The sequence below is a fragment of the Crocodylus siamensis genome, chromosome 4 (genome assembly GCF_052110815.1).
Source record: "Crocodylus siamensis isolate JL-2025a chromosome 4, ASM5211081v1, whole genome shotgun sequence".
Classification (NCBI taxonomy): domain Eukaryota; kingdom Metazoa; phylum Chordata; order Crocodylia; family Crocodylidae; genus Crocodylus; species Crocodylus siamensis.
Window position 1 is genome coordinate 221215023 of NC_143398.1, and position 12250 is coordinate 221227272.

Genomic DNA, 12250 nt, shown 5'->3' on the forward strand with positions numbered 1-12250 from the left:
AACAAAAGCACAGATGGACCACGCTATTCCCAGAAGGAGGAACTTAATTTGCTGCTAGACTGAGAATTGACTCTTTCCTGACAGCAAGGCAGCATGTAGCTAAACTACCCCAGTAGGAGTCAGTGTTACAATTCCCATCCCCTGCTTGGCTTAGGGACAAAAGCAATCTACTATTGATTCCCTCTCACAACTGTGCTCATTGGCACATACTTGTGGGTGGAGGAGAGAAGAACAAGTCAGGACTACAACCAGTGCTCAGTCCTGCTTGTCTTCCTGTGCAAGACAGGCAGATGGAAGCCCACAGATCTGCTTTTCCGCTCACCTGACACACTAACCCTGATGGCATATGAGCTTTGCTGGGATTTACACCTCTTTATTCAGTTTGTTAGGGGTAAGCCATGATCATTACATGCTGCATGTAAACTGTTTTACAAGATGCTGCTTCTTGAGTCAATAATTATTACCAACTGAAATCTTGCTCATGACTGACATTTCAAAGTAAGATAATTGTAAGATAAGCTTAGAGTTGCAAGGGTGAAAATAAGCATATGAACACACAGACCATTCACTGCAATCAAACAAAAATATTATCTAATATGTATTTGAAAAATAATCATGTCCTAATACTAAATACTGCCCTTCAACTGTACCACCACTCTGATAAGCAGATAACAGTGTGTTGGTTTGGACCCTACTGATATGCCATCAGGGTTAGTGTGCACCTGAATTTAAGGTCAAAATAGTTTTGAGGTACTACTTTAACCTACTTTATCTAAATTGAACATATTTTGGGGGAAATGTAGATGCCCACACACACACAGAGTTTCTAGCAACACATCATTGCCCAAGCCCCTGCAAAAAAAGAAAAACCTGAAGATATTTAATTGAAACATACCACAGTTTCCTCCAGCCCTTTAAGATCTTCTCTTGCTTGCTCCCTTTTATCATTGAGCATTCTAGAAAGATAGATCATTATATAAGCCAAACAGCACACTCAAATAATAAAAATAAAAGAATCACACGAAACACAACAGCATCAAGCAATGCTTTCCAAACCGAGTGGAACATCTGTTTGCATACTAAAAAATCCTTTGACTGCTTCTTCTGTAGCTTTTTTCAGCAGTAATGTCTTTGCCATTTTTGCAGACATTTCTTGTACCTGTCATTGAAAATTTGTTCTTCCATGATTTCAGGAAAACAAGAAAAGCCCAAATAAGCAAGTAGGCATTTCTGTTTGTGGTAGATGGTTTGATTTTACAGTGCAATAAGTGAAAAAGATGTCTTACCAGATTTATCACCTGCCATAAGGTGTCATAAAACTGGAGCTACAAAAATCTTTTATGCAACTTCTAAAATGGCCATTAAAAGCACAGGATATAACTATATGAAGTACTGTGCAAGGATCTGCTAATACTATTAGCTGATACACTTATAGGGATGATGTTTTTTGTCTGAATATTTTGGTAGGTGTGCTTCTCACCAGTAACAGAGGCATGAGGCTTGGATGCTAAGGAGAAATGGGGAGGGGGTGCCAGAATGGAGTAAAGGGTGCCTCAGCCATCCACCCCATGCTGCTCCTCCTCCTGCACTTTCCAACCCCAACCCCAGCACCAAGCAGCATTGGTGCAGAGGAGTGTGTCAGCTAGCAAAGGCCGTTCTGAGAAACATCATTCTGTTGAGCAGCAACAACTGGAGTTCACTGCTCCTCGGAGGAGATCTCACTCCATTTTTTGCCATCAAAAACAGAAGTTTTATTGCCTGCTTGACATGAATGTCTGCAGCAAAATAATGAGATGACATATTCCCTCAACAGTAACAAACTTCAGCTGCTGTTCCTGTGTGCTGCCTGCTGCCAAAGCCTTTTGAACCAGAACCCTGCAAAGAAGGCATAAAGTAGGGGTGGGCAAAATATGGCCTGTGGGCCACATTTAGCCCACCAAGATATTCTATCCGGCCCACAGAGCCTCTAAAAAAATTAGAAAATTAATATTTATCTGTCCCTGGCTGCCTGTCAAAGATGATAGGAGACAGGGCAGTAGGACCCAGGGGAAGCCACAGCAAGACCCTGCAGCAGCAAGACCCACCTGGTCCCGCCCCCTCCACCCCCAACCAGAAGCCCCTGCCTAGCAGAGGCATTTGGCCTGGGACCGTGGGGCTGTTCATGCCTGTCTGTGCCAGAACAGGAAATTCAGATAAGAACAGAGGGAGGCAGAGGAGGACTGCAGGCAATCACTCCAGTCCTTGGAGCTAGGCTGGCTCTGTCCTGCTGAGTCCTGCCATCGTGGCCTTGCAGCTGGGAGCCACATCATGCAAGAGTGGCCTGTCAATGGGCAGGAAACTGAGAAAAGCGGCAGCAAAGGAGAGTGGAAGTGAGTGGGTATGTGGGAGTGTGGGGCCTGCGCCAGTGTCCTGGGGCCAGCACAAAATGGCTGGAGCACAGGGAACAGGCAAGGAGAGAGGGAAGCTGGCCCACCTCCACAGAGTCCCTGCCAGCCACGACATTGGTGTGGGCCCCATGCTCCCACCCAGCTTTCACTGTGCTCCCACGTACCTGCTCACTCCCATGCCAGCCCCGCAGTACAGGCAGGAATGAGCATGTGCAACCACGACCCCATGTGCCCCATGCTTACCCATCTGGGCTGAGCAGTGGCAGTGCAGGACAAGCTGCTGCTCAGTGTGGGGGGAAAGTGGCCCCTCTCCTCCCAGTGCTTCTTGCTACAGCTGCCCAGAACCCACATGGAGCTGCCCTGCATCTCCACTGCATCACCGCCGCCTCTGAGTTGCCTCACGGGGCAGTGCAAAGCAGACATAGGGCAGCTCCACACAGCTCTGAACAGCTGTACCAGGAAGCACCAGCAGTGGGAGGGGTCACTATCCCCCCAGACTAAGCAGCAGTTTCTCTCCCACACTGCCACTGCTGAGCCTGGGTCCCAAGGCCAGCTCCAGGCTTGGCCGTCCAGGCTAGGCAGTGGCAGCAGCGGTGGCAGAACTGGCTGGGCGGAAACTGCTGCTCAGCATGGAGGAAAGTGGCCCCTCCCCCTTACCACCGACGGGCAGTTTTTGGTGAGGCTACCTGCAGCCTACACCGTGCTGGGCTGCCCTCCAGCTCTGTTACTGCTGCCTCTGGGCTGCCAAGCATGGCAGCGGTCACAGTGTGGAGCAGCTACAGGGCAGCTCATGGGTGGTGATAATGGAGCTGCAGGCAGGCTCCGGGCAGCCACACCAAAAACTACCCAGTGAGGGGATGCTTTCCCCCATGCCAAGCAGCAGTTTCTGACAAGCTGCTGCTGCCACTGCTGAGCCTGAATGGCCAAAGCCAGAGCCGGTGTAGAGCACACAGGTTTGCAACTATGTGCACTTGTCCCTGCTGCATGCTCAGAGGCAGCAGGACACACCACAGCCAAGCAGTGCAGAGCACACATGGGACACAATGGGGCTGCGTGCTGTTGGTGGTGGTGGGGAGGTGTGCCACAGGGCACTCTGGCTCCAGGCTGTTGTGGGGCAGGGGCAGGTGCTGACCAGCTCAGGCAGCTCCCATGCACACCCCACATACCCTCAAACTCTTCCCTCAAACCCCACAGCCACACCCTCTTCCTCACACAATCACACAATACCATATCCACATACACAGACATCCACACATCCCCACAAACACACCTACCCACAGCTCCCCACAAACCCTACACCCACCCACCCATATCCCCCGGAACCCTTGCACATCCCACATACTATACAAGAGTAAGACTGCATTTTATAGTTATTATGCAATCACGTCCACACATACAACACAAACACACACAAATCAGGACAAAAATGTTTTTAAAATTAAATTAAAATATACTATTATGGGTATTTGATTTTTAGTATATACGTTGGGTTTTTTTCCCATTCTAAGATAACAAACCCTCTTCCCCAAAGGAGTACTTCCAGCGGTAAGGGGAGGGACTTCTATTGGCAAAGGTTAGGGGTGGGACTCCCAGTCCCAAGATAGTGACCAGGGGGTGGGGCACCTGTCAAGGGGTGGGGCTACCCATGCAAACCTCAACAGCTTGCCAAAACTCAGTAAGTGGCCCTCCATCCAAAATAATTGCCCGCTCTTGGTATAAAGGGAGACGGAGAGGGAAGCGGGGACTGCCCTGGGCACAGTCCCTGCCAGTTATGCCTCTGCCTCTTGCTAAAAGCACTGCCTGGGATAAGTAAGGTAGAAACCTGGTCAACTCTCAGTTTACATTTAAGAGCTGTTAAAGGACAACACCAGAACCACCAGCTCTGATGACTCTTACTTGGTCCTGGACAACATATAGAACCAATTCAATCAAGGGGCATCAAAGCCTGCCAAGACTTGAAGAAGCTTCCTGGGAAAACAGGTTTTAAAAGTACTCTTTCTTGAGAGTATAGAGGAAAAACTAAGCAAGACAGTCAGACTAGAATTCACAGTGAAAAACCTAAACCTAAACCTGCCTAAGAACCAGCTGTGGGTTGATAAATACTGAAGTAAGACTGACAGGTCTAGAGATTACTTATGTAGCACTGGACTCTTTTCCCAAAGCTACATATAAACACTCTCAAGGTGGCTGTTGGTCACTCTATCAATAGTCACAGATTCCTGAATGGTTTTGAGCACCTGTATCTCTTCCCATTCAGACCTGCAGGGAAATTATCCAACCTGCGTGCTTTTTTGAAACCCTCCCCTTTCCTATAGAAACTAACTTCTTTGCAGTCTTTAATTTATTTATCCTTGCAACCTCCTGCATAAGGTAAAAAATTGCTATTATCCCCATGGTACAAATAGACAAATGAAGTACAGTATAAAGATGCTACAGGCCAGATCATAACAGTATTGAGACACCTGATTCCCACTGGTTTCAAATACCTTGTAAATGCCTTTGAGAATTTGGGAAGTGACTTGCCCAAAGTCACAGAGAAAAACATGTGGCTAGGGATTTGAACACTTGTCTCCACAACTGTAGGACAAGAAGATCATTCTTTCCCCCTTGGCAGTTGGTACACACAGCGTACCAGTCTCTTGAGTGGAGAAACTATGTGGTTCCACACTGACAAGGGTACGGGCAATAAGTCTGTCCCTACTAGAAAAGGAAAGAGAGCTTTGTACCTGCAACATCATGTAAAGGGACTAAGCTAAGAGGGTGGTCAAATGAGGAGACTACAAACTTACATGAGCTTTTCCAGTTTCATTTCTCTTTCCTGATCCTCAATTTTTAATTTATCATAATCCGCACTCAGTTTCTCTTGTTCCAGTTGCAACTTCTGATTCATGCTAAAATGAGAAGGTAAAAAATCCAGTGAACTTGGTACTGACCATTTTAGGGCAAATAAATAACAAAACTTTGATAATTAAAGCAGAGTTCACCACAGAGAATGATGCTGTGATTCTCTCTTATCCAGGTTTAAAGCTGGAGCAGGTTTGCTGCATTTGAATATAACAATATATAACAATATAAATGTGCCAACTGCTGCCCTTCTGAACCATTCCCCTTTTGAAAGGACTCCAAGCATGTGTGTATCCACACTCAAATACACTTTGAGGGATTCCATTAACCAAGATGAAATTAAAATGTAGTGCCAAGCGGAAATACTACAGGTCCTGAAATACAAAGCTACTGGAGTCCAAGAAAGGTTGTGACAGGACCAGTCAGTTGGTACTGGTGCTGAAAGCCTTTATTTTTCCGATTCATTTTCTTCTAGGAATATTTTTCTTGCCTGTAGATTTCTATTATCTGATACCTGTTATCTATATTCTGTCCTTCTCTTCTCCACTCTGCAATTCTTTTTATTAAAGCAGATACACAGAAAGCAAAAGAACAATTTAATGCATGAGATACTATATATACTATCCTAGTTTTATCTTCAAATAAATACAAATAGCCGTACAGGGAAAATGTGCTGCTGGATTTTAAAACCCTGACATACATCAATACTGATGTAAATGCACAATCTCTGAGGCCATGTTTAGACAGCAAATTTATTATGCCTTGCGTCAGGATCCTCAAACATGTCACAGTGCTCTGTATGTGTTCCTGACTGGACCAGAAGCAGGTTAATGGATTCTATGCAGCACCAAGGTTGGACTAATTGGCACTGAATATCATCCACGTTCACCAGCCCTCAGCAATGCATGGGCTCGCCTGGATGAGATGTGCAGAACCATATGGCACTGCTGTTGGCACAGTAAGTTTGCAGGCTAGACATGGCTATAGTGTCATCAGAAAAGTACAAGAGAAAAAACAGTGACAGGAAGAAAGCAAGTGAGCTTACTCTCTGATTTCATCAATTATTTTCTGCTTCTCTTCAATCTCATCTCGCAGCCTGGACAGCTGCTTCTGATGGGCTTCCCTGTGACTCTCCATCTGCTGCTCCAGTGCCTTCTGTAGTTTGCAAAGACCAAAACCAAACACAAAACAGAAAGTAAGTATGCATCCATCATTCTATTCCCCTTTGTTAACTTATATCTAAATTGAGCTTTTTTCCAATTTAAAAACAGGTCAAATCAGAACTTCGCTCAAGATAGCATAATAAATGCCATTTTGTGTATAAATACCATTTTGTGTATATCACTAAGTGCTTAATTCACAAACATGCATGTGGCTTCTATTATTGGAGAGGCCTGATTTCTGTCACCTTGCAAGGAGTGATACATACAGACCACAAACTGCATTAGTGAGGTATAGTCTATGATTTACAATTACTCCTGCCATTCTCCTGTATCATGGTACCTATTTGTTCACCAGGAAAATCTTTGACCTATTTATACAGAGGAAGGCTTACCCATAACCCTATTACTGAACTCCTAGAGCTAAAGCTTCAAAGTAATAGAGAAAGCTACCTTATAATCTCTTCTTGATTTGGTATTACACAAGACATTTTTTCTCTCCAAGCACATGGAATAAGTCTGTGTGATTATGTAACCTAAGCATTAAGTATTTCAATTGGAAGTCAAATTCTTGAAGATGTACAACAGTAACTATCCCTATAAAGCATCTTTTGCCTTTATACATACTGTGTAATCTTCATCAAAAAACACCAATACACTGCATTATCACCTAATATTTCATCTTCACATTCTATATGCAAAACAGAAAGAAGGAATAATGTGTTTTGGCTTTGTATTTCACTTACTCATTTCTAGAAGGAGGTATTCAAAGTTCTTTACAAATCAACCTGGCTTGTCTTTATTATTTTTCAATATGCAAATTACATTAACCAGTATGATCCCATTCATCACTTACGTGATAAGACATCAAGAGTTTTAGCTGGTATAAAACTAGAGAAATGCAGTGGTGAACTGGGCTTGGATTTCCATTCATATGTAAGGAAATTGTTCCCAATTACTGGTGGTATTTAAGCCTTGAATTTGTGCTCAGAAAGAAGAATGTGTGTAAACCCATTTGATTAAATCTGTGCAATTAACTCATCTGACTGTATCTCTTCACTTTTAATTGAGTTCAGCTCTGCTTTCAACACATTCTCAAAAACAGCCACCTCTGATATTCTGTCTATAATTTACTTCTTTCTTTGTTCACATAGCTCTACTCTACCTACGTCTACCCCGTCAAGATGTGAAGGTAAGTGGGCTACAAGACAGGCAGATTTTCTCATAAGAACTGTATAAATATCACTGATTCTAATGTTTATTCAAAAATGAATGGGTATAACATGTGACTGAAGGCAGAATCTAACCACAAGTGTGACGGACCTTCTTGGTGAGAAATATGCTCCGTAACAGGCAACATTACCTTCATTTCCTCTGCATCCTGAAGTAAAGTCAGATGCTCCTTCTCCTTATCCTTGAAGCTGACTTCATGCATTTTTTCTGTTTATGGTTAAAAAGAAAATGTAAAGAATTAACCAATGCCTGCCCCAATGCTTTGAATGTGAGACCAAAAAAAGAAAAATTGCTCCAACAGTTTCTTTTTCCAGAAGTATAGTATTCTTAAGAATTCAGCACACAAAGTGACTGTCTTGGGTAGACTTTCAATGGTAACAAAATGAAAAGGTATATGATCTATGCACTAACAATGATTTGGTAAAAATGATAATAGAGGGCTGATCCCAGGCTTGCAATGCTCTATGTGTAGTGACATGTGGATACACTAGATCATCTCCTTTTCCACCACCCACAAGTGCACACCACCTCTGTGTACCTACATATTTCCAGCCAATTTTGTCCTCTTGCAATGCCACCCAACCCTCCTTTGGCCATCATGATTCCTGTCCTCCCCTTCCACCATTTGCTAGACATCCAAGTTCTTGGGTGCCACACTCCTCCCAGGACTGGCTGAGAAAGCCATTAAAGAACAATTTCTTTGTCACAACCTGCTGCTCCCAAAGTCCAGGAAGACCTCCTGAAAAGGCATATGGAGTGACATTCTGGTTGAACATCACCCCATTACATGGTAGAAAACAGGGCCTTATCATAGTGAAAGGGCAAAAGAAACAATGTTTTTAAATACATTGCTACATGTTACTAGAATAACCTAAGTTGCTTTTTGTAAAATGAAGCCTGTGTTAGCTGGTCATTCGGTAGCTGCTGGAAGAGGGATATGCTGCTTGGGATCAAATAAAGGATCCATAGGGTTGTAAGGAATAGCAACCATGGTTATTAGACAAAAATCCAAGAATTTTACAACATAATGAAGAAGTTTATGAAAGCAAAGGCTTGGTTCTTGACTGCTTACATTTCAGTGTTCAAAAGTCTGGCCCACCATATAGTTTCCATTCTTTCAATAATGAAACCCGCAGAATCCAAAGCATTGATTAGACAGCTGTGGATTAACTTTGTTTTGTAAAGTGAGCATGGTGCATGCTGCAAATCACTAAAATAGGGTGTACGTTTAATCCAAGTCACAGTGGTACTGTTTGACCACTAAGAATTCAGGAAAATTTTATACGTGGGGGAACCATTCATTGTCAAATGTGCGTATTCAGATCTCCCATCCCTGTTACATTCCTGCAGCCTCTTCAGAGTTCATTTTTATTAAATGAAGACCCTCTGTAATGATTATGATTGGACAAGTGAATTAAAATCTTATTTGTCCAATCTGGTTTAGCCATGTTATACCTCTGGCAATGGAAGGAAGGAGGGGGGCTTTCCTTTTACAGAAGGAAAGCTACAAAAAAAATGTGACACCTCCAGAACAACTGCCTAACTCGTATAGTACTGAATTTTCTAGTCTGTAGTTGGCAGATGCCCGTGATTAGAAGACACTGATATCCATGAGCATGCGTTAAGAACAATACCTTGAGCACGCAATTTGGCAAGTTCTTCATTAAGCGAGTCCTGTGACTCCTCCAGTTGCCTTCTCTTCTGCTCCATATTTTGCATGTAGTCTGTCAGAGACTTGATCTTTGCTTCATGCTTTAAAAGAAAACCAGTGAGCGGCAATAAGATATAACTAGTTATGCCTGTTATCTTGAGACAAACGGGCTTGATTCCTCATGTTAAGAAAAGCAAGAAAAGCAAGAAAGCTTTATGCATCTAGAGCTATCTACTGAGAGATAATGAAGTAGAGGATCTGAGATAGAGGTAACACACAAAGCAGTATTAATGCTTACTGGTCATATTTAATAAGCAAGATCTACACTGAAATCACAGCATGGGAAATTTTCAAAATGCCATATGGAGAACATCACTGGCTTGTTATCAAGGCACAGCAATAGTCTAAATGGGGGGTGTTGGGTTAGGACAGAAAACACACTGGTGTAACTTCCCAGACATTGAAAGCTACACTAAAAATCTTACTTATAGCTCAACAGCAATCCTAATTATTTGGCCATATTTTTGTAAACATCTCTGCAACAAAAAGGCCATTTTAATACTTAAAAATAGTAGTTCACATTTTAAAAAGCAACCTGTATTTCATTTGGAATCTCAAAATCAAATTCCCAGTTTCTGAGTGGGAGCTACTGCATTTCTATTGATGAGGTCTTCAAGTTTTTATAAAACACTGTCCTCAGCACAAACAAGAAGTCTAGAGTTCACATTACATTTCCCTATTAAATATCGTAAGAGGTGATAACCATGGATCCTGATTTCCTCTGTTAAAAAAATCCCAAATACCCTGATTAAAGTGTGTGGGGGGGGGGGAGCGGAATCTGAAATTCTGATTTAAAAAACCAAAATCCATGTTTTTCCATGATTAAAATGAAACAGTATTATATATAGCGATCAGTTAAACACAATGTTTTAATGATTTACTTACAATATTAAAGCAATTTGGAAGCCTACCAGTGCCTCTATCATTATAATAAAATAAATGCTAAATGCCTATATATTTTGGCATTTGCTTTTGTTTTTTTTATCATGGAAAATCAGAGCTTCCCCACTCCCTTTGCTCACCAGGATGCAGGTCCAGCTGCAGCTGTCCCCCTTGCTACTTTATGGCATATTGGGGCTGCTCAGTGCCAATGCCCTGCCCATACCATTGCCCCTCACTCCCAACCAACGGCCCCCACCCTCCCCAGCCCTGCTGGTGCCCCACACTCCTGACCTGCAGCCCCCTGCCCCTGCCAGTGCCCCTCACTCCTGACCCGCAGCCCCCTGGCCCCAGGCCCCAACTCTCCAACTGTGTGGGGTAGGAGGTGTGTAGGGCAGAGGGTGGGTGGGAAATGAGAAACCTGGATCCCTAGTGATAACCTTTGTGAGACTTGACAGAATTCAGTTTCTCAGAGCTGAGTGATGGGATAATGTGTTTGAATTCCACACCTATCATGGTAGGACCCTCACATTTCTAAACTTTACAAGAATGTCAGTCTTCCTACGCTCGGTTGCTACTGCTCAGTCCCCAAAGTCAGGAATTAGCCACGTATGGCAGACATTCAATGTCTAGGACTCTATTTAACAGTATTTTCAATGCAAGCTTCTTACCTCAGTTACTAAGCTTCCCCCTGGGCTTGGGCATGAGTGGCACCTCAACATAAACCTATTTACAAAGCTCCCCAAATGCTAAGATAAATGCAATCACATGTTTGATACACACGTTCTACTTGGTTTCTATACAACACTAACCAATAATGTAGAATTGAAAGAAAGAAAAGAGAGAGAGAGAGAGAGAGAGAGAGAGAGAGAGAGAGAGAGAGAGAGAGAGAGAGAGAGATGTAGCCTACTAGTTTCAGCACAACCCACGTTTTTCTGCTACCTCTCACTCCTTCTTACCACTTTGGGCAAAAAAAGCCTCTGTCAGTTTTTTCCATCAGTGTTGAAGGGAATACACTGGGTAATTTTTACAAAATGCTTATAGCTTGTAAAGTGTCATGTGACTTAAGTATAACTGTTAAGTGTATGGTTTCAGTGATAGAAGATATAACCAGCCATAATCATTCATTTCATGCTTCATTTAACATTCCTGAACACAGGATATCCAGTCACAGATTAGTCTCCTGCTTCTCTGGGATGCTAATGTTATAGCTTTTGCTTTTCCAGACATGAAGAGTAGCTGCAGCACAGGACCTGTTCCTACTTATATTTTAATGATAAAAACCCATTTTTTTTCTGACTCACAATTCCTGTCCCCATCCTCATACAGGTAAGATTACCAGGGAACACAGATGACTTTCACACGAAAGTGAATTTGAAGCCTTGTTAGACATTGCACTTGGAACTGCTCAAATATTGATCAGTGCTACTGCTAGCTCACGTGTGGAATAGTCACACTTTAAGGCTAAAAAGTTTCTGTCTGTCCCCCCCTGCACAGCTGTGACTTGCCATTAGAGGGCTGGCAAGCAGGGGCCTAACTAAGAGCTACAGCTGTGAGCTGTCACTACAGGGCTTGTAAGCCCAGACAGGATTGCTATAGGACATCCCTGCTCTAGGTGGGGTGGGGGGGAATATAAAAGATTGGTTGTGCAGAAGGGGGCAGAAACATAAAGCTAGGAGGCAGAGAGTTAATGGAATGGGGGTGGGTAATGAAATTGGAAGTGTGAAGGAAATGAGGGTAGGGAAAGGGTGATGAAATGCAGGAAGTCAGCCATTGAAGGATAAAATAAAAAGTAAAAAAAAAAAATTGAAAAAAAATACAGAGGGAGTAAATTAAAGAAGATATGTTTTAATAAATTGGGATTTGGGATGTGGAAGATGCTGATCATGCTTCCTGGAGTGGCTGGGAGGTGACAGAGGTGAGAGAAGGTATTTTGGGAGGAGCTACTGCTCCTGCCCCAGGAAGGAAGCCCCAGCTCTTGGGGACCTGATCTGGCCCCTTACCTTCATCCCCCCACCCTCTCTAGACCTCATTCC

At 43.3% G+C, this 12250-nt stretch overlaps 1 protein-coding gene across 4 annotated transcripts in view; it reads right to left on the minus strand.

Moving 5' to 3' along the window:
- KIF5C (kinesin family member 5C) overlaps positions 1-12250 on the minus strand; it is a 164811-nt gene that overhangs the window by 26263 nt on the left and 126298 nt on the right. For all 4 annotated transcript variants that reach the window (XM_090045797.1, XM_090045796.1, XM_090045799.1 and 1 more), the window contains exons 17-21: positions 9259-9376; positions 7755-7831; positions 6277-6386; positions 5177-5278; positions 896-956 (exon numbers count right to left, since the gene is read on the minus strand). In XM_090045797.1, coding sequence (XP_089901923.1) covers positions 896-956; positions 5177-5278; positions 6277-6386; positions 7755-7831; positions 9259-9376 — 468 coding nt within the window. The remainder of the gene's footprint in view (positions 1-895; positions 957-5176; positions 5279-6276; positions 6387-7754; positions 7832-9258; positions 9377-12250) is intronic.